Source organism: Egretta garzetta, unplaced genomic scaffold (genome assembly GCF_000687185.1).
Source record: "Egretta garzetta isolate BGI_Z169 unplaced genomic scaffold, ASM68718v1 scaffold45, whole genome shotgun sequence".
Lineage (NCBI taxonomy): Eukaryota > Metazoa > Chordata > Aves > Pelecaniformes > Ardeidae > Egretta > Egretta garzetta.
The window spans coordinates 8,380,331-8,400,362 of record NW_009260028.1 but is presented as its reverse complement, the minus strand read 5'-3'; the positions used below and the strand labels follow the sequence as shown (position 1 = coordinate 8,400,362).

Below are 20,032 nucleotides of genomic sequence, written 5' to 3'. Positions count from 1 at the left end.
AGTGCCATGGCTAGGAGGCTTTGGATGTTGGCGTGCTTCTTGGTGTTACCATCTCCTCCCCTATTCCTGACCTGCAGTGATGCCAGTGGAAGTCTTCCTAACTGGACAATAAAACATCAGTTTCATAGCAATTTAGTTTGGAGGAGAAAGCAGTGAACTACCTGGGGGAGAGCAGCCAGTCTGTAGGAGGGAGGGTGAAGGGAGATGCTTTTCCTTTCCACTGCTGGGTAGGCAGTTGCTATAGACTCCCTCCGTATCTACTCTTTGGGCAAATGCCCATTGGAAGTTGCATTAAACCAGTGTGGGATACATTTCTGTCAGATGTTTGGTTGCTTAGTTTTCCGTGGTGTATATCATTACGAGAGCTGCAGAGGAAAGGCAAGACTCCTCAACAGGGGTAGACAGAAGGAGCTTGCTGCAGGTACTGAGCAGTTTCAGGTACAGAGCTTTTGTTTCCGAATTCAATCCTTAAACTGAAAGGAGAGGAGGGAGGACCAAGAGAAGCCATGATAACACCCTGCAAACCAGAAGCAGTTGTGGCAGAGCGGGAGTGAGGCACTCCTCATGCCTGTGGGGGCTTGGGGGAGAAGTCATGGGCTTTAAAGAGCAGTCCGGGAGGCCTGGGTGAGGTACTCCTGCGAGTGGCCAGCAGCCAGGGCTGGTGTGCACTGCGACAGACCGTCTGTAAGGACTGAGGGGGTTTGCAAGGTGAGCCTTTATGGGGGATGGACTCAGCCTAGCTGGCCTGGCTTGGAAATGGGGGGTGAATAGTGCTGCCTCGCCTCTGCTCCGACCCTGAGGTAGCGTCCTTGCTGAGGAGGGGAAACAGTGAAGGGAGACAGAGGGAATCGCATCTTTATCTGATGATTTAGCTGGCACGTCCCTGTTTTCTATGTTTTTCTAGAAAAACCACAAATAAGGAAGGAAGAAAGAAGTGCGAAGGACAGAAAAGCAAGATGTTGGTGCTGTCTAATGACACAGCCCTGAGTTCACTCCTTTCCAAGCTGCTTCAAGACTACCTGGAACAAACCAATAGCTCCGCACCTTCCCAAGCCAGAAGTGGCAGCAGCAACCTGGAAATCATCTATGTGCTGCTGATGATCGGCCTCTTTGGCTTCTTCACAGTGGGCGTCATGCTGACCAACATCCGCGCCAGGAAGCTGGAGGACTCCCGCGACCCCTACAACACCTACATTGCCACAGACATTTGGCACAAGAAGGACAGGGAGTATTTTCAAGCCAAGCTCATAGAAAATTACAAGCTGTGCTGTGTCTTTGAAAACCAGCTCGCCGTGGAGCAGCCAAGCACGCAGATTCCTGAGGCGAAGTCTTTCTAGTAAAACAGGAGTAAGGATTGCACTTTGCACAGGGACATCCCAAATGATACCTGGTATGAACCAGGCTAGCTGCTTGCCCATCTGCAGAGCTGCAGGTGATGGCCTTGGTCAGGCCAAATACCCATGAACTGATGGTGAAGCTGATGGGTCTGTGATGGCTGTGGTGCTGCAGAAGTGCCCGGCCACCAGTACCTTGTTGCAATCACTGTAAGGTCAAGGAAGGGGACACGTAGCAGGAGTATCATGGACTCATCAGCTTCACCTAGCAAAAAAATCAAATGTTGGCATTGCCAGTGTGAATGCTTGCAGTAGTGCATGTAATTAAAACCAATTTGGATCAAACACAAGCTAGAGGTGTTAAAAGCCAAGTATGGTTTAGGCAATCATTTTCAAGTAAGACCAGTTTCTTCCAAGAAAAGGTAACTGAAATATTTCATTTGCATTTTTGTCCTGCATAGAATAAGAATTTTATAAATTATACAATGTTGTGGATGAGATATTTCTTTCAGAATTGTGCACAACTTTGAGATAAAATTTTAGAAGATTCCCATTTTTTGCTGAAAACTGTTTCTGTAGAAAAGTGCAGACTTTGGAGGGAAATTTTTTAGTGACTGTCCCTAATTCCTAGCAGGTAACCCAGACCGGTCTTGCCAGCTACTTTTGGTTTTCCTTCTCATGGATGGGGGTTGATGCTGGCAGCAATATCCACCCTTGTACAAAGATTCAGCAGCCCACAGGGGCTGTAATTGTTCAAGAGTTTCAATCACACTTAATTACTGCATGAGACCAAACTGCTAGCCCTTGGTTGGAAAGTGAATTTCTGCTCTGTGAAAAGCAGTTCCACAAAGTGTCTGATATTTAACCACCGACACAGCTTATGTCTGTGCTCAACTTAAATCCTGTGAGCAGTTCCTCCAGCTCCCAGGAGCAGCCTCCCTCACTACAGAGGTTTGCCCATTGCAGTACCCAATGCTAGGTCCATGCCAGCAAGGTTTTCCTGCCAGCCGAACTTGGCTTCAGCGGCAGCAGCTATGAGCCAACTCTGTTAAAAGGGAGAAATATGTCTCCCCTGGACATTGCATTACTCAGAAGAGCAACCTCGCCAGCGTGAAGCCGGTTTTCTTGTTTGGGATCAAAGAAACAACGGTCTGGGCAGGAGGGGGGGTTTATTTCTGCTCTGCAGATACACATCCAATTTTTAGCTACTGGAGGGGAAAGATAAGTGGGAAAGGCTTGAAAGAAAGTTGTGCAGAGTGGCCGCTTCAAAAGCAAGGTGAGGGCCGAGTGGGGACAGATAGATAGCTACCCACATATTTGGACAGGCAAGCGATACAACCCACAGTGCATCCCACTTCCATGCATAGGTTCTTTAGCACTGCGCTTTCATTACAGTACTGTTCTAGCCATGTTTGTGTCCCCAGAATTCTTAGGACAACTAAAAATGCAGGGTGTTTTTTCTTAAAGGTATTTGTATGGTGCCCACCATTAAGCTGAGGACAAGATACACATTTTCAGTGTCTTGAACAGCTTGGAAAATCTCCATCAGCTTAATTATCTGAGTTACTTTTTCCTCTAGAGGAATGTAAACCAAAGCCAGGCTTTGGAAAAATGTTGACTTCTCAGCTTGGGCGCTGCTCTTTTGGGATCTCGCTGCACAGTCTGTTTATTACTTGCATTTCCCTCCCGCTGTGAGAGTGAAAATGCTCTTGGTTGCTGGTTCTCCAGAGGCAGGCCCATGCAGCATTGCTGACAATGTTTAAGCTTGCATCAAAAATGGCCTTTAATTACATTAAAGCCTTTGAACATTAAGCTTGTCATAAAGGCTCCCTCCTGCAGCTCCCCCTCCACCCCAAGTATTTTCAGGTGTTTTGGGTCTAGGCACTCACTGGTCAGCTTATTTTAATAGCCTCTGTGTAGTTATTTATGAGAAGAGTGATTGTCAGCATTGTTTGGTTTCCACTTGGGTTGTTGTGCTCAGCTGTTTTATTTATTTAAAAAAGAGGGGAACCACTGTGCCTTAGTCATAATGCTTTCCTGTGCCACCAAGCTACAAATCACCCGTCAGTGGCAGTTGTGGACTCCCACCGTGGCCTTCCACGTTACCTTTCAGTCTTGTAGTTCTCCTTCCCCCCCTATTTTTTTGCTTGTACAAAGCAATAAAATAGGAATTACAAACTGCGCTTGTGGCCTCAGATTTTTTTTTCTCCTAAGCTGTTTCACAAGCTCGCAGAAAGAGTGCTGATACTACCCGATGGGCACCCACTCACCCGTCCCCTTTCTACACCCTATTAACCAGGGCCAAGCCCGGGTGCTGGGCTATCTCTTGGTACACCTAGATCTGGAGAAATATCAAAATGCCAGGAACGAATTCCTCACCTCGAGTACACTCCCAGGGTTTGCAGCACCCTGGGCAAGCTTGGCACTGGCTGTTCAGTGCAGTGATCCAGCTGCAGCCTTCGGGCACGCGTTGCACACAGCTTTCCACTGTGGCCCCAGCAGCACCTGCCCCATGGAGAGCTGCGTTTTGTTGCAACATCCCCCCTCCCCCAAATTACACTGGGCCTGGCAAAAGGGGAGAAACAGCTTTGGAGTAGTAGTCCCCCCAGCAAGGGAGGAAGGTCTTGTGCCCACCTGGAGCCCAGAGGCTCTGCACCAAGGCATCGGCTGGGTAGCTAGCCCTCATGGGACACTCCGCTGAGGAGATTTGTTTTAAGGCTAGAAAGGATCGTTCTGATCACAAGAGGAGTAGGAGTACATATCATGAGATCTTAAGGGTTCAGGTCAGCCAGGTCTCTTTGCGTGCACTCCTTGAAAAAGGCTCTGAAATCCCTTTCTACGTAGCTCTGGATTATGTAGTAACAGTGTGGGAAATGTAAAGCATGAGCCAAGCTGCAGCCTGCGCTGGCGAGCATCCTCCAGGGCTTGTAAAGGCAGCTCCCACTTCCTCTGTCATTACCACTGACTCATGCCGGACGGCTGACACGGGACCCATCTCCGACTTCACCTAATAGGAGAAAGAGCATTCACTGGCCAAGGAGTGCCTAGAAATGTGTGATTAGTTCACTCGCTCGTCATCTTTGCCGTAGACCAAAGGCCAGCAGCAAACCTGTCATATAATTACCATCACACAGAGCTCATGTTTTCCCATTTCCTTCCTGTTGGGGAGATTGAAGAATCTTAAACTCATTATGCAAGTGCTGCGCTTTCTTTGGCCAAACTTTAAAAATATTTTCCTCAGGAGACATACAATAGCCAGGGAGACTGTCAGAGGTTTATTTTTATCCAGTCCCCAATAGCTAAAGCCCCTGGCTTCATCAGCTGTGCCTTATTCTGGTCGGTAGCCTTGCTGCCGGTTGGCCTGATGGGCATACCTCCAGGCACAGGTATTGCTCTCTGGCTACTTATGGTTTTTATAATAGAAATCACATTATATAGAAATACCAGAATTATACAGAAATGGCATTTTGAATGTAAGCCCTATGTTGTTAACAGCGATGTGGTGGTCATGCACAAAGGCCTCAAGCAAAATCAAAGCCCAGTATAGTGGGTTCTCTCCTGTTGGTATTTTGAGAGGTTCTGCTTTGTACAGTTGCAGACTAACCTGGAAGTTTTGTGATACAAAGCCACATAAATAAAATATTCATAAATAACTGCAGTACAGGGCAAATGCAACAAGATTCTGCTTCGTATCTCTCGGAGGGGAAAGTCAGTTCTCACGCCTTGGGGGAAGAAGATCCAAGGAAGTTTTTCACTAGGTTATGTGGCCACTGACTCACAGGCAGGTGAGGTCTCCCTCTTCTACCCTTTCCTGCCTGCCCTGGAAACCTGTGTGGGTTGCCCAGGCTTTGGGCAGCTCTGTGACTGCTGCAGCCCCCCAAACCTAAAGCATGGCTTCTCGGGCCATGCCTGCAAAGCTGTTGTGGGAACATCATCTGCAATGCCTCTACCGGAGAAGACTTCCCCAACCATGCATGGAGCAGGGTGCAGCAGGGTGCAGGTACCCTTCTCTGGCAGCACGCAGTCATGTGCCAGAGTGGGAGTGTGTTCACCTGAGGGTACGTCTGCATGGGCTGACATAGAGTGTGTATGGGTGGCCCAAGCTCAGCTTTAAGATGGCCAGATGCCAGCTCACCCAGAAAGCATGGGTGCAGTGCTGAGGTTGAGACCAATATACCCTAAGCAGTGGCCAGAAATGGTTTACATCCAGGCACCACAGAGCCCAGAAAAGTAAGTTGGTGCTGATCTGTAGCCCCTCAGTAGCCTGACATGCACAACCTTCCCGTAGGAAGCCCAAATTGAGAGCTCATCCTTTTTCTTCACTGCAAAACCTTCTCTCTCCTCAGCCTGGAGAGTTTCAGGACCTCATTCTTATTTCCCATCTCATGGAGAGCTTGCATCTGCAGGAGCTGGCTCTTGCTCATACCCAGCAGAAATCCTTAGGGCTGCAGGTATGAGGGACCAAGCCCCTAGTATTAAGTAGTCCATCTGGAAAATACAGTCAAAGGCAGACCGAGTGTGCAAGTCCGAAGTGAGCTCCCCCCCGCTCCTCACTTTATAGTTATCAATGTTATCTTTATTTGTGGTTGGTTGGGTCAGACCTGCTACACCGGGAAACAAGCACAAAGACAAGCAGAAGGAAATCGATAAAAATAGAAGATATGAGCAATCAGAAGCAAGCAGAACATTCTTTGCAGCCGATAACTGGAATTATCTTATATAATATTTCTATGGCATCCTGTTTCATTTTTACACGTTGTTATCACTATGCCAAAATCATTCCCTAATCTCCTTATCCAGCTGGAGTCATCAGCTACTCATGTGAAACCTCCATGAAGCCTTTCTCAAGAAATTGCTCAAGGGACCAGCACAAATGCAATTGCTTGGTAGAGGAGGCTGTGAAAGGTCATGCTGTGTCTCACCCGTGAGGTGGGCAGGAAGCTGTTCCCCGAGACCAGAGCTTCTCCACACAGCTGGCTTTGTGGATATGTTCAAGCAGAGAAATGGTCCCAGTCAACTGCCTTCAAATGACGAGAAGCAATGGCCCATACCATGCCAAAATGGTGAAGGGTCTGGAGCACAGGTCTGATGAGGAGCAACTGAGGGAACTGAGGTTGTTCAGCCTGGAGAAGAGGAGGCTGAGGGGAGACCTTCTTGCCCTCTACAACTGCCTGACAGGAGGCTGTAGCCAGGTGGGTGTTGGTCTCTTCTCCCAGGTAACAAGCGATAGGACAAGAGGAAATGGCCTCAGGTTGCACCAGGGCAGTTTTAGATTGGGTATGAGGAAATATTTCTTCACAAAAAGGGTTATTAAGCACTGGAATGGGCTGCCCAGGGAAGTGGTCGAGTCCCCATCCCTGGAGGTATTTAAAAGACGGGTAGATGTGGCACTTCGGGCCATGGTTTAATAGTGGACTTGGCAGGGTTAGGTTAACAGTTGGACTCTATGATCTTAAAGGTAATTTCCAACATAAATGATTCTATGATTTGGTGAAACAGGCAAGCAAAGCACATAAGTCTTGGTAGTTCTAGCGCAGGGCTTGGAAGGACAGTTGTTTCTAAAGACAGCTTTCAACTGCACCCACAATTGTCCTTCAAATCAAAGAAAAGGGAAGATGTACAAAAATATCCATGGAAAATGCCTGGATGCTAAATCCAGAAGTGAACATTGTGACCATTGATCTGATTTAGCAGAAGATAGGCAAAGACTCTAATGCAATACTTTCTCCAGGCAGGCCCAGAGCTTCTGGTTGGACTACAGCACATTATTTTCAGAGGCATACTCAGGCTCCCCAAAATAATTCCTCTGCTCAGTCCACAAAATCCGCACACTGGACCAGGAGCCACCAACCTTCCAAGACCAAGAGCCAAGCAAAATAAAATGTGACACCTGAATGTGAGAGCTCTAAAAAATGCTTAATTCAGTATTGGTTCGATGAGTGTGATAGCAGTTTTACAATAGGTATACCACACAACCCAAAACACAGGTGACCTTCACAGAAATACACTGTTTGATTTTGACTAATGTCCAGTAAATGGATTCTCAGTATATGATAGTTCTGATTTTGTTTCTAGATGTGGTAGCTTTCATATTTTATCCAAGCAAAGTATGGCTCATTAGCCCAGCTGTGAGCATTCATTTTGATTTAATCCCAAGGATCCGGGATTGATCGGCAGATGCTGTTCAGTGCGGCGCGCTTACCTGCTGGGGAGGTAGTGCTCATTCGGCACAGCCCCATCACCAGTATCTCTTCTGCCTGCCCCCCACCGCAATATTCACCCTTCACCAGGTTTCCCTCCAAAACACAACCTCTGGCCTTTGGACCTCCCTTCCCAGCCTCCCCCATGGGTCCACAGGTCCTGGCTTGGCGCAAGAGGAGCGTAACCCCTCTGCCTCAGCCGAAGGGGGCCGTATCAGTGGAGGATCTAAGCCATTGTTCCCAAAGTCTGAGCTCCGATTTCCTCTTTCCTTGTGACCTCCAGCTTTGAGCGGCAGGGCAATTTGTCAGGGGAACAGTTGATTCAGCAGCTGTTCTGGTTCACTGTCGTGCACATAAGCCTCAAGCCTGAGGTCTTTATTCAGACCCATGGCAACAGCAGGCTTAGGGACCTCCAATCTGATGGGACTTTTTGCCCTGGCAATATTTTCTCAAGCCTTTATTATCAGCTTCCCGCCTAACAATGCAAACGAATCTGGGAAAAGAGTGCAAACAATAATCTCATACCAACTCTGCACCTGCAGGCAAGATCCCTTCTCCAGGCTGCTCCAGCCAAGCTCGCCCCGCAGGTGCCTCTGCAGCTTCACCCCCAGCAGTCCAGCTCCAGGGGACTCAGGGGTGGATCTGAGCCTGAGCTGCATGCAGAGAGCAGAGGAATAAAACTTCAAATCCTCCCTATACTTTTATTTATTTTTCACCTTAATAGGCAAGAGTTATGGTGCAGGAATAGACAAACCAGCACACTCATCAGACCTCTATTAAACTGTCACTTCAAATTCTCACAACTTAAACACACCGCATCTTAGAGCATAAAAAAAAAAAAAAAAAAAAAAAATCTCTCTCTCTAACAGCAATAGCCCAATAGTCTTTCCATCAAAACCCTGACCTTGAGAAAGGGACTGTAACATAGTAAAATGTGATTTGAAAAAAAGTCAGCAGATGAGAAACATACTGGTTCATTCTAATCCAAATTTCCAGTGGTGTTAGCTAGCTCACTGCAGAATACGGATGATAGAGGCAGGGCCGCCTTTGTTTGCCACAAATTATTTAATCCAACATGCACACTTTAAACAGTCTCTTCTAGGTTTCTTTATGTGCATGTTGCTCCTTATTTCTGTTTGCAGAAGTCACTGAAATACAGAAATTGCCAGGCCTGTTGAAGCTACCACCAGGCAGGACCTTTCGTCTCAAGGGCAGACTAGCCTGGCTCAGATTCCTGTCCTGTTTTCCTCTCGTTTCCCATGTCCCACCAGGAGAACATGTCTATGTCCACCCTGGCTGCGTGGGGCAGCTCTTCTCCCTGGAGACCCCCTGGCTAGGCTTGGGCAGGAGCAGAGGTGATGATAATGCCTCTGCTGATGGCAGTGCTGTCATTGGCAGCGGTGGGAACAGGATCTCACCCTCTGATTGGGACTCACGAGGGTCAAAGAAAAGGGCATCACCCTGTAGTATAGGACATCACCACACCCCAGCACATGTCCCGCGAGGGAAATGATCTGGTCTGGTGTGAAGAACAGTGTTATATGATGTAAACTGATACCTTGTGATCTCGTAGTGTAAAAAAAAATGAGCAAAACTACCTTGCCATGGTGTGTGTTCAGCATTTTGTGGCACAGTGTATGGATGCCAAGGTATAACTGCAATAGCAGCAGGGGTGATTGTCGAGCAAGTTAAATGGCAAAGAATCCGCCCAGTAGCTGCTCACAGGGGCCAGCAGCCACACCAACACCCCAGACCTGCTTCCCAGCTCTCCCACTAAGATCCCCAGGACCTGGGGTACCAGGGGGACCACAGCTGCACTGGTGGTTCCAGCTCTTCCTCCCTTCTTTCAGCTCTGTGCAGCTTTCCTCTTCCCTCCCAAACTTCCTTTGGTGGGAAACGACACAGGAGGTGCATTAACCCGCATCTGGGTTCTCTTCTTTATTTATCCACAGGAGTGTTTGGCATTTTGGGAGGTTTGCAGAGAATTAAGTAGTCTGTGAAATTTTAGAAAAGGAGAAAAGGGATGTTGTGACCTGATGTGCTTATCAGATGTGTTTGTGGGTTTATTCCACGTTACAGTTTCCATTCAATGAGGAGGGCAAGTCGGCACCTACTGCCGGGACCAGGCCAGTGTGTTACCAGTGGGTGGCCAGCTGCACAGGGTGGACGCTTCTGGCCTTCTCTGAGGAGACACGTTAAACCCGAGTGCAAGTGGTTCAGGCTAACACATTTTATCTGGAAATCTTCAGGGGAGGGGGAAGAGGAAACAGGCAATTACAGTGGAGGGGACAACATGGGGCAACCTGTCAAACTGCCTGGCCCGCTGTCACCATGTGTGGCCGTACCCAGGTGCCTCCCTAGATCATGGCCCTACACAAACACTCCTCCTCTGCTCCAATACACCTCCTTCTTCCATTTTTGGGACGTTATGGGCAGATGCCAGACAGCTGTTCCCAGCTGCCTAGCCTGTGGTTTTAGAAATGCCCAACTCAAGGTTAATGAAAGGAGGCTGTAGCCAGGTGGGTGTTGGTCTTTTCTGCGTGGTAACGGGCAATAGGACAAGGGGAAATGGCCTCAAATTGTGCCAGGGCGGGTTTAGATTGGGTATGAGGAAAAATTTTTTCACTGAAAGGGTTGTCAAGCACTGGAACGGGCTGCCCAGGGAAGTGGTTGAGTTCCCATCCCTGGAGGTATTTAAAAGCCGTGCAGACGTGGTGCTTAAGGACATGTTTTAGTGGTGGGATAGCAGGGTTAGGTTACCGTTTGGATTTTATGATCTTAAAGGCCTTTTCCAACCTAAACGATTCTATGATTCTCTTATTCTAATGTCTGAGAAGCTCGCCACAGCGATGGCCCAGAAGCAGCTCCCTGAAGGGTCACCACCCCGCCACAGCTGCATCTCTGCCAGTCGCAGGGCAGCAAACACGACTTCTCTTCCAACTCTGTAAGCCCGCTCTGTGCCCTCCTCCCCCACCTACCCCGATGGCTGGCTGCAATCAGCAGTGAAACACGGCAGAAAAAAAGCTCTTTGCGAAGTTTCACGTATATTATCAGCATTCATCACAGATGGTACCAGCCTCCAGTGTCCCGCTGTGCTTGGTTTTCCTGCTCCCACTCACCTCCTCCTGCAGGGAGGGCACCACTTGTCCTCTGGTGTCACCAGCAGCCACCGCCAGCGGGCCGGCTCAGGCTGTCCCATGGTGATGTTGTCCTCGGCCAGAGCTCCCTAATGTGTAGCCTGTGGTGGAAACAGGATGTGAAGCACAGGATGGGAGTGGCAATTGCTTTTATTGCTGTCCTGAAGGTGATACTACTCAAATCGTATTACCATGTGTTTTGGACAGGAGCCAAAAACGTGAACGTCGGACCACAATAAATGTTGATCTTTTTTTTGCTTCCCAGATACAATTAAAGGGCAATACCAGAATTTTACTGTCGGTTGGTGAGTCACAAGTGGCAAAACCTGGATGTGGCTCTGAGACAACCAGCTCCTGAAGCGGTTATGTCTGCGCAGAGCCCACACGTGAAACAAATCAAGGGATGAAGCACGGATGAGTCCTCAGTGCTTGGTAATGCCTTTGAGAGAGGACAGGTCCCGGTTGCGCTGGCTGCCGCAGCTGCCTCCTGGTGATGTGGGGTCACAGCAGCACTCAGACAGCATTAGAAAATGAAATTTCCTGGCAAAGGGAGAGTCTGAGAACGGGGGGAGAGCAGCAAAAGCTGTGGACGTCTGTTGCACTGGAGTACTTGAGAATGCTAAATGCGTTTAGAAGGATCAGCCGATAAATGTTGGAAAAGCTAGAAAAAAGGAAGAAAGAAACGAAGAGCCTAAACTTAACTGCCTGAGACTTTTGTCATCAGAATCACTCATAATACAAGGTCTAATAACATAATTTTTGCCATCTGACTCACACTGCTTATCTCACAGAATGCAGAAGCTCTTTTCTTTCTTCTGATGTATTCAACGTGCAAGTAGCTATTCAGGGTTTGTCTGTATTGCTGAGGAGGAGTATTGGGAATATCTAAAGGTCTTGTAGGAAAAAACAGTGAAGAGGGAGCGAGCCACGTGACTACAGTGCCGTGCATGGGCACGGAGCAGAGACCCCTGAGCAGATTTGCCAGCACCATGCTGTTTCCACTCAGCCCCAGTGTACGATCGGGGCTGCAATAGTGTTTTGCGTAAATACTCAGGGGTTCAGACGAGCTTTTTCTCACACCTACACTTGAGCATGGAGAGAGAGAAACAGGTCACCAGACAACCAGGACTAGCCCAAGGCCTGTTATTGCAACAGCAAAATGAAAGCTCTGGCTCATTCTCAGTTGCAGAAACTTGGGCAATGCGACTCGTGGCATGGTCTGACCTGCGCGACAGGCAATGTGTGCTGCCTTGCACCGCGGCCACCACCTGCAGCCCTCACCCTCAGCCGCTACCAGTGGGTGCCCCTTCTTGGCCTCTTCTAGGAAGCCAAGGTGACTCAGCCACCACCAGGAGGAAGCTGGGAGAGGGACACGGCAGATTATCGCCCTGGCCAACCAGGGTCCTAGGAAGGGGTTTTCTACATGAAAGAGCTCAGTACTCTTAACAAATCCTCCCCAGCTCTTGCCTAACTCCCTGCAAACTCAACCTATTTCTCCTCCAGTGCTGGCTCCCCCAGTTCCCCACAGAGCAGGTCTCCTGTCGGTGCTGCAGCAGCGTGCCAGACTCCTGGGCACGGTGCCCCTGCCTCGTGGGCAAGCCAGGCCTGCCTCTGGGACACCCTGGGGCCCTCCTGCCAACAGAACCCCCGGGATGATTGCTGGGGAAGGGGCACCCCTCAGCATCCCTGTCTTGGGGATGGTTCATTCCCGGAATGAAAGCCTGTCAGGGCGTGATCTAGATTTTTTTTTGAGGAAGTCACAAGGCTAGCGTGCAAAGAACCACATGGGGTTGAGGTCCTCAGTACCCCACTGTCCCCGATGACCGGTGTGGTCGGTTTGCAGGACTCGGCCATGTGAGAAATGCTCCATCGCTCATCTTAGATCCAGACATTCCTTCATCCCACTTCCTCCAAGGCAGGCAGGTCGCCCTGGCTCAACAGGAAAGATCGCTTGAAGACATGATCCACCTCATATCCCGGAGGGGTGAGAGCATGGAAAACAAGCTAGCACGCTGCAGAGGAAAGTGTGCATGGGAAATGCTTCAAGCCTGAAGCTCATCTGGGCTTGTCCGGGTGCTTCAATAGCATGATGAATCTTCCTTTCCTGGCTTATTCCCACTCATAGGATTTTAAAGACATGTCTGCCTGTCTTGCTCATGTCCTGCAAGTGCTTCCAGGTGTCCTTGGCCCTAGAATGGGGGGAGCACAGAGAATAATTCAATTTCCACCAGCCCCTAAACCCCCCTCCTGGGCTTTGATTCTCACTATAGAGTTGGCAACATTCTGAAATCCAACTTTTATGAAAAAATATGTCTAAAATAGCCTTGCTGATGTGTATTGTTTCCTTATGTTATTTTTTTTTTTTAAATGAAACTTAAGTAATAAGAGAATCAGATCCTCAGCTGATGTGCCCTGGCCTATCTCCTATAAAGCTGATGGAAACTTCCCAACTTATTCCGGGGTCCATACGCCTTCATTGAAAGACTGTCAGAATTACTTCTGGCCCTGCTGTTGTGCTTGTGCTCCAAACCCCTTCCCTCATCCTTCATTCCTTTTTAAAATAAAGGTGTGTCGTGGTAATCCTGGCTGGCAATTAAGCCCCACATGGCTGCCTGCTCACTCCCCCCCAGTGGCATGGGATGGGGGAGAGAACTGGAAGGGTAAAAGTGAGAGACAACTCGTGGGTTGAGATAAAGACAGTTTAATAGGGAAAGCAAAAGCCATTCACATGCAAGCTGAGCAAACCAAGGGATTCATTCACTGCCTCCCATGGGCAGGCGGGTGCTCAGCCATCCCCAGGACAGCAGGGCTTCATCACGCCTAACGGTGACTTGGGCAGACAAACGCCATCACTCCCACTGTCCCCACCTTCCTTCTTCTTCCCCCAGCTTTATATGCTGAGCATGACGTCATATGGTGTGGGATACCCCTGTGATCAGTTGGGGTCAGCTGTCCCAGCTGTGCCCCCTCCCAAATTCTTGTGCACCCCCAGCCCCCTCGCTGGTGGGGTGGGGTGAGGAGCAGCAAAGGCCTTGACTCTGTGTGAGCCCTGCTCAGCAACAGCTGAAACATTCCTGTGTTTTCATCGCTGCTTCCAGCACAAATCCAGAACATAGCCCCGTACTAGCTCCTATGAAGAAAATTAACTCTACCCCAGCCAAAACCAGCACAAGGTGTCACCTGGCCTTGGCACAGACTTCTAGGGCTGTGGGTGGAGGAAGGAGGCTGTCACCACCAGGCAGGTGCTGAGTGCTTGTTCCTGGTCAAGGGACATGGTTGTGGCTGCATGCCCTCTCCCCATCCACACTGCAATAGGATCCAGTCCCGTGATGCACTCCCATAATTTCCACCCTCCCCCTCACCTGGATGTATTATGCTACCCCAGATCCTTTGGTGCGTCTTACCAGGAATGGCATCTGGATGTTTCCTCTGGGTGGGATCCTTGCTGTCCTGTCCTGGGAAGGACAAGTAGGAATTCTACACCCTTTGCCTGGGTATGACTGAGGGGGGGGAGTCTGTCTCACAGCACTTTTACTGTTGTCAGTTTAGAGGCTGACACTAATCACAGTCATTAGAAAGCAAGCTCCTCTTGAGGGCACATTGTGCTGAGAGATGGACTCATCACCCTTCGGGGCTGTCTGTCTCTCCCCATCGAGCAGGGAAGCACCCCAAGGAGTCCCGGGCAATGAAACAGATCCCGCCTTCGGTGTATGCTTGAGCCTGTGTTGCTCACACTCCCCATGTTGTGCAGGTGATCAGATGGCCATCGTCACCAATGGCTTTGTTATCAGTGTTTATAATTTACATTTCCATTTGGTTTTTTTTTCCCAAGAAAAGGGACCATCGAATCTAAGGAAGAGGTATGAAAACAGGTGGGTTTTCCATGTCCACGTTCTAGGTGGAAGGAGGGGTGGCGGCAGGAGCTGCAAAGGAGATGTACTTGATGGGGCTGAGGGACAAGATGTGAGGCTCACCTCACCTAGCCCTGACCATGCTTCCTCCAAAACTGGAAACAAGACAGCAACTTCAGTATAGTGCTGGATCTAACCCGAGGAGCCCTGCAGAGAAGCCAGCTAATTAGCTGTGCTGTAGGGGCCATGCGGACCCAGCCACGCCGCTCCCTGGCCTTCACTGGCATCTCCAGCCCAGGTCTCCAGCTCTGCCCGGTGCAAGACCAGACAGACAATCCTGCTGGTGTTCCGTGCTCTCCAGGGGGTATTGGCTCTTGGAGGGATGGTGCCTTTAGACCAGTAATAAATACTCTTAGCACCACGTTTTGCTCCGAGAGTTGGCGTTCAGCTGTAAAACAGCTCCGTCCGGCTGGCAGCAGTGGGGGTTATACAGGAATGGTGGAGGGCACATGAGGGAGTTTACCCCAGCCTCTTTTTTCCCCACCGGCTTCGCTGCCTGGGAGCCCTCAGGTCTCCTTTCCTCCAACCAGTAGCTCCCTGCTTCTGATTTTCTTCCTGTTTCTGCGTTTGTTAGCCAAAGGTGCAGCTTGCCTGACAAGCTGCTGATCCTTTCAAAGCAACGTGTGCTATCCAGCGAAGATTAGGTATGTGAAAAAAATGAGCAGTTTGAACCAACTCCCATGGCAAGATTTATGTATCTGTCTGACTGCAATTTAATAGCGATAGCTGCTGCTGCTTCCCGAAGGCAGACATCCCCTGCTGCCATGGGGCCCTGCTGCCCTTGCCTTTAACAGTCCTCCTTTCCACGGCAGGAAAACCGGTCGGTTTTAGCATGAGCTCTCCTCTTCCCTCCCGCTTGCCGCGGCAGGAAAACCAGCCGGCTTTAGCACGAGCTCTCCTTCTCCCTCCCTCAGCCGCCCTCGGTTGTTCTGGTTGCACAAAGCAACCCCACACCAGCAGCCATCTCTGGTTCCCGTGGCAAAGCCTGAGATAAATGAGAGATGTTGCAAGCTGCGGCTGGTGGTATGTGTTGGTCCTGAAAGGGGACTTGGCTGTGAAGGGGTGTAACTCCTGCTGTTTTGCCATGGAGAGGGTGTATGAAGGGAGTAAAACACCCATGCCCAGCTGGCAGAACAGGATACAAGAGGCTGGGGCAGGAGGATGCAAGATGAAAGACAGCGAGGTTGCTTCACCCAGCGCCCTCTTCCCTATTCCTGGCTACTTTCGTTCCCCATCCTTTCACCACAAAGCGGGGGCTGCAGGTGTGCGCTGAGAGAGGGGGCACCACCGCGTAGCCTCTGTCCTCTGGTGTGATGAAGGGGGCATCAGCCAAAGGCATCTGGGGGGTACTGGGACAGCGCTATTTACTTTCCCGCTTCTGAGAGTCACCAACTTAAAAAATGACAGCTATGTGATGAACAACCAAAAATCACCCCAGGCCCACAATCCGCTCTTACATGCTCCCGGTCCAGCAGCAAGCACCCACCTGCCCAGAGCAGCCTTTATGCTTTAATTGGGGCGACTGAGTCCTCGCCCGTGTTATTCTCACCCCCTCCAGGACAAGGCAACAGAGATGGCCACTTGCCCGGAGCCCCCAGGTAGCCCGAGCCTCGCGGGCCCGTAGTATCCTGTTACCACATTGCTGTGCCGACACTCCCTCATGCCTCATGTGCCTGTGGTAACTTGCTAGAGGCGAGGAGCGGAGGCCACTCCCCTCCTATGCACCTTAAATAGTTAAATGCATTGGTCAGCTGGGAGCAAGCCTGACAGCCGAAAGAGGTGCTGCTCCCAGGACACAGCCCGGGCTGCCTGTAAGTAAGCTGCTGGAATGGGTTCAACGTTTCGTAGCTGGTGTTACGGTGCCTGGGGTGCCTGCAGCTGCCTCAACATAGTGATAAGTAGGCGCTGGTTTAAATTTTCGTTTCGATTTGTCCATTATTTGGGATACGTTTACTGGATCTTTTTCCTCCTAAAGTGCTCTTCTCTGAAAATCAGCTCTGTTTAACACTCAAGCTACTAGTAATTTATTTATTTTTTAAAAAATTAGCTAGATATGGCATTACACGTGTAGCTCTGTGGGTGTTTTTGTATTTTAGTGTGTGTTTGTGTGTGTAAGGAGAGGAAAAGCATAGGCTCATGTATCTCTGTGTGTGCCTTTGCATGCATGGACTTACGCCTACTTATGTGGCAGGTGCTAGCGATGTGTAGTTCTAGCTGATGCGTGAGGGACATACCTACCTTTGCACATACACAGAAAATGGTCAACATTAAAAAAAAAAAAATCTTTAGGTTGTGGAAAAGCAGTGGAGAGGGGAGTGGGTAGAAAGGGGATGAGTCCCACCATGGAAATAAAAGGCTGATTTCTAACCCGTGTATCTAATACGATGATGGGGTAAAATATACCCACAGATGTTTGAAGCCTGGGAGAGCACTGATGGGGTGTCCCAGTATCTTTCCAGCATTGTCTTTGGGGGGTGTGTGTGTGTGTGTGTGTGTGTGAGTGTGCACATATACGCGGACAAATGACACACAGCCTTATTTGTACAAACCCATCGGAAGCCTGTTTTCTCTCTCCTGGAGGCCTGGTGTGGCCAGACAGCAGCTGCTAATTCTTCCCCTGGTTGCCACTAAAGGCAGACCCTACCCTAGAGGACTTCTTTCCCATTTTGGGGTGAATACTCAGGTTCTGCCTCTCAGCGGCATCACGCTTGCGCTTGGCCCCCACAGCCTTGCTGGCTGAAAATCCCGGGTGTGCTGTGTGCCTGGCCCAGGGGGAATTAGGCAGCCATTAAAGCTAACGGGCGATCCTCTGCCCTTTCGGCTTGTTATGTCATTTGCCTCAAGCCTCTCATTATTCTGTTCTGGGGATTGGTACCTGTCGTGTTGTTTTTCTGTTGTATTTTCTACGGGAGGGGAAACTGTTAGAAAGGCATAAATGCATATTGCGCCCTTCCCCCCCAGTGTTTTCTGTACAGATAGGATTTTACTGTAGCAAAGCGGCACATGGCTCGGCAATACCTGCACTTGCAGATATTTTAAGTGCCAGTCCAACATTTAACTAGTTTCACTGTCCTAGAGCAGAAAGCACTGCATTCCTTAGAAAGCAGTGTCTGAGGAACGGTGCATCAAAACATTGTGATTTTGTATTACATTTTCAAAACGCAATGATTTGTATGCATCACTCAAGGACCAGCCTCCCCTCAAGGGTGGCAGAAGTTGGGGAGCCCATGCCAAGAGACTCCAAAGGGCAGCATGGAGCTGCGGTTCCCAGCCACACATCATCTTCCCAAATGTGAGAGGGACGGTCTGTCTAGCTGCTTGTCTTGTCTCCAGGGGTCTGGAGAAGAGTTTGAGGTGCCCCGTAAAGCAATACCGTGAGTGCAGAAGAAGCCCCTCAACAAAACGCAGGCAGCAGTAGGCACTGGAAGTAATAAACATGGATAAGAGCGTTCAAAGTATAGCCTCGCTTTTGTATGTTAGCAAATGAGTATAGTTGTGGCAACTGGGTACAGGATGATCTGGAGGTGGGCCGAGGGTGGGCTGTTTGGGGTTTTTTTTTGCGGTGGGATTGCAGAAAGTTAGGAAGTCCATCCAGCAAGAAGAGTAAGGACCACTGGTATATCTCTGAACTTTGGTCCTCCACAGTGTGTTGTGGTTCATGTGCCATGTAGCCACAAAATCTGGGACAACCAGTATAGCAGAATAGGCTGGAGAGGCAGAGAAGGGAAATGTGGGTTTGGGGAGCAACAGAGAAAATCTTTTTATCAGAAAGTCAATTTATTTTCAGTAAATCTTTTTCAGAATAAAACTTTCACCTAGTGTTCAGCCAAGGTATGGATCACTTCTTTTCACATTGTGCCCTCTGAAAGGGGAACACCAAGACAGATTTCACTTCTGCAGAGTATTGTGATCACTTATTTCTGCTGCAGCCAAGTAGATGCCTCCAGATTGGGCTGGGGTGGACAGAAGAGGAGTATTGGAATCTATGGGCAGGTTACTTGTAACTGGCTTGGAATTTGGAAGGAATCTTACCTTTCTATTTTTTTGTATAGACCGAAAAATCCTGGTAGCTAAAAGCTACTCTATCTGAACCATGTGGTCCCACACACCCATTGGTGCTGCAATTCATGATATTCCCCTGGTACATCTCCAGTTCCCGTGCTGTGGTTGTAAATCTCCACACACCTCTGCGAATGGCTCCCGCAGAAGCTCTGCCCTCGACTCACGCAGCCGTCTGTCGTGGTTATTTGGCTATTAATAGATTCCAGGCAGATCAGTCACAACCCAGCCAGCAGGGTAAACACATTCATTAAAAGGTAATAGTTGCAAGAAGGAGGAAACCTAACCAGGAATATCTATCCTTAATCATCCAGGATGTTCAGGCAATTTCAGACACCCAATCAGACCGCTTCAGTGGTCCAGTGATGGGCGCATCCTAGCTGGAACGGAGAGGAAATCCTGACTTCCCTGAGTCAGGAGTAGTGAACATCCCGGTGTCAGGCATGAGGAGGGAAGATAAAACACCTCCTGCCACCAGTGCCTGCAAGCTGGATGACAAGGGGAAGGAGGCTGCCAGCTGGGGATGCTGGCTGCCCTGACTTGGAGTTCAGGCTGCCACCTTTCCCAAGGGTAACCCTCATTTTAATAATGCCAAATGTCTCTGGGGTGACCGGCAGGCAGGGCTGCTCTGAGGGAGCTTTCTCTAGTCTCCGTCAGAAAATTTTCAGAGCTTTTTATTATTTACCTATCTCTTTAAATGGTTCCTTGTATGAGATTTAAGGGAGCGGCCAAATCCTCAGGTACTGTAAAACACCAGAGCTCTTGCTGCAATGCGTGGGGTTGCAGCCTCAGTTTGTACAGACCCTTTACCACAGGAGAGCTACACAGGGTAATCAGCACTGGCTGAAAAGCAAGGAAAACTGCAATGAGGAATGCAAATGACTTTAAATTAGCAGAAGTTGCATGTTTGGGATTAAACTCTTGGCTGCTATTTACAGCTGGGCAAGGCTTCATGGGCAGATTTGCGCAAAGCTTATCTAAGATTATCACATTACTTTCCAAAGAAGGGGATTTCAGAGAACCAAAAATTACACACAGATTTGTATCAAAATTGGGAAGCTGTTGCTGCCAAAAGAAAAAGCTTATTTTTTGGATGTGGGATTGGGAGATGGAGTCAAAACTTTTTGAGATTTTTCAGAATGGAAGGACTTTGTGGTTTGCTTAGAGGCCATGATTTAAGTTTCTCTTGTGCTAAAGATGACTTTGAAAAATGTTCATAAAGAAAAAGAAGACAACCTCAAGAACCATAATTTAGCAGAAAACAATTTCTCTCTCAAGCTTCCTCCTCAGCAAGACAACAAACTTACACCAGTTTGGAATCATTTAGTTCCTTCCCATAGCTCTTTTTCAATTGAGCAGGTTTTACTGTGGATGCTTTAGCAGGAATCGCA

At 49.1% G+C, this 20,032-nt stretch overlaps 1 protein-coding gene across 1 annotated transcript; it reads left to right on the top strand.

Moving 5' to 3' along the window:
- The first annotated feature begins 956 nt into the window (after nt 1-956).
- Nucleotides 957-1,337, top strand: KCNE1 (potassium voltage-gated channel subfamily E regulatory subunit 1). Its single transcript, XM_009640907.1, has one exon. It carries the CDS (start codon nt 957-959, stop codon nt 1,335-1,337), a length of 381 nt encoding a protein of 126 aa, XP_009639202.1.
- Nucleotides 1,338-20,032: the final 18,695 nt, after the last annotated feature.

Coding starts and splice junctions, on each gene's coding strand:
- KCNE1 (XM_009640907.1), top strand. CDS start 957: ATGTTGGTGCTGTCTAATGACACAGCCCTGAGTTCACTCCTTTCCAAG.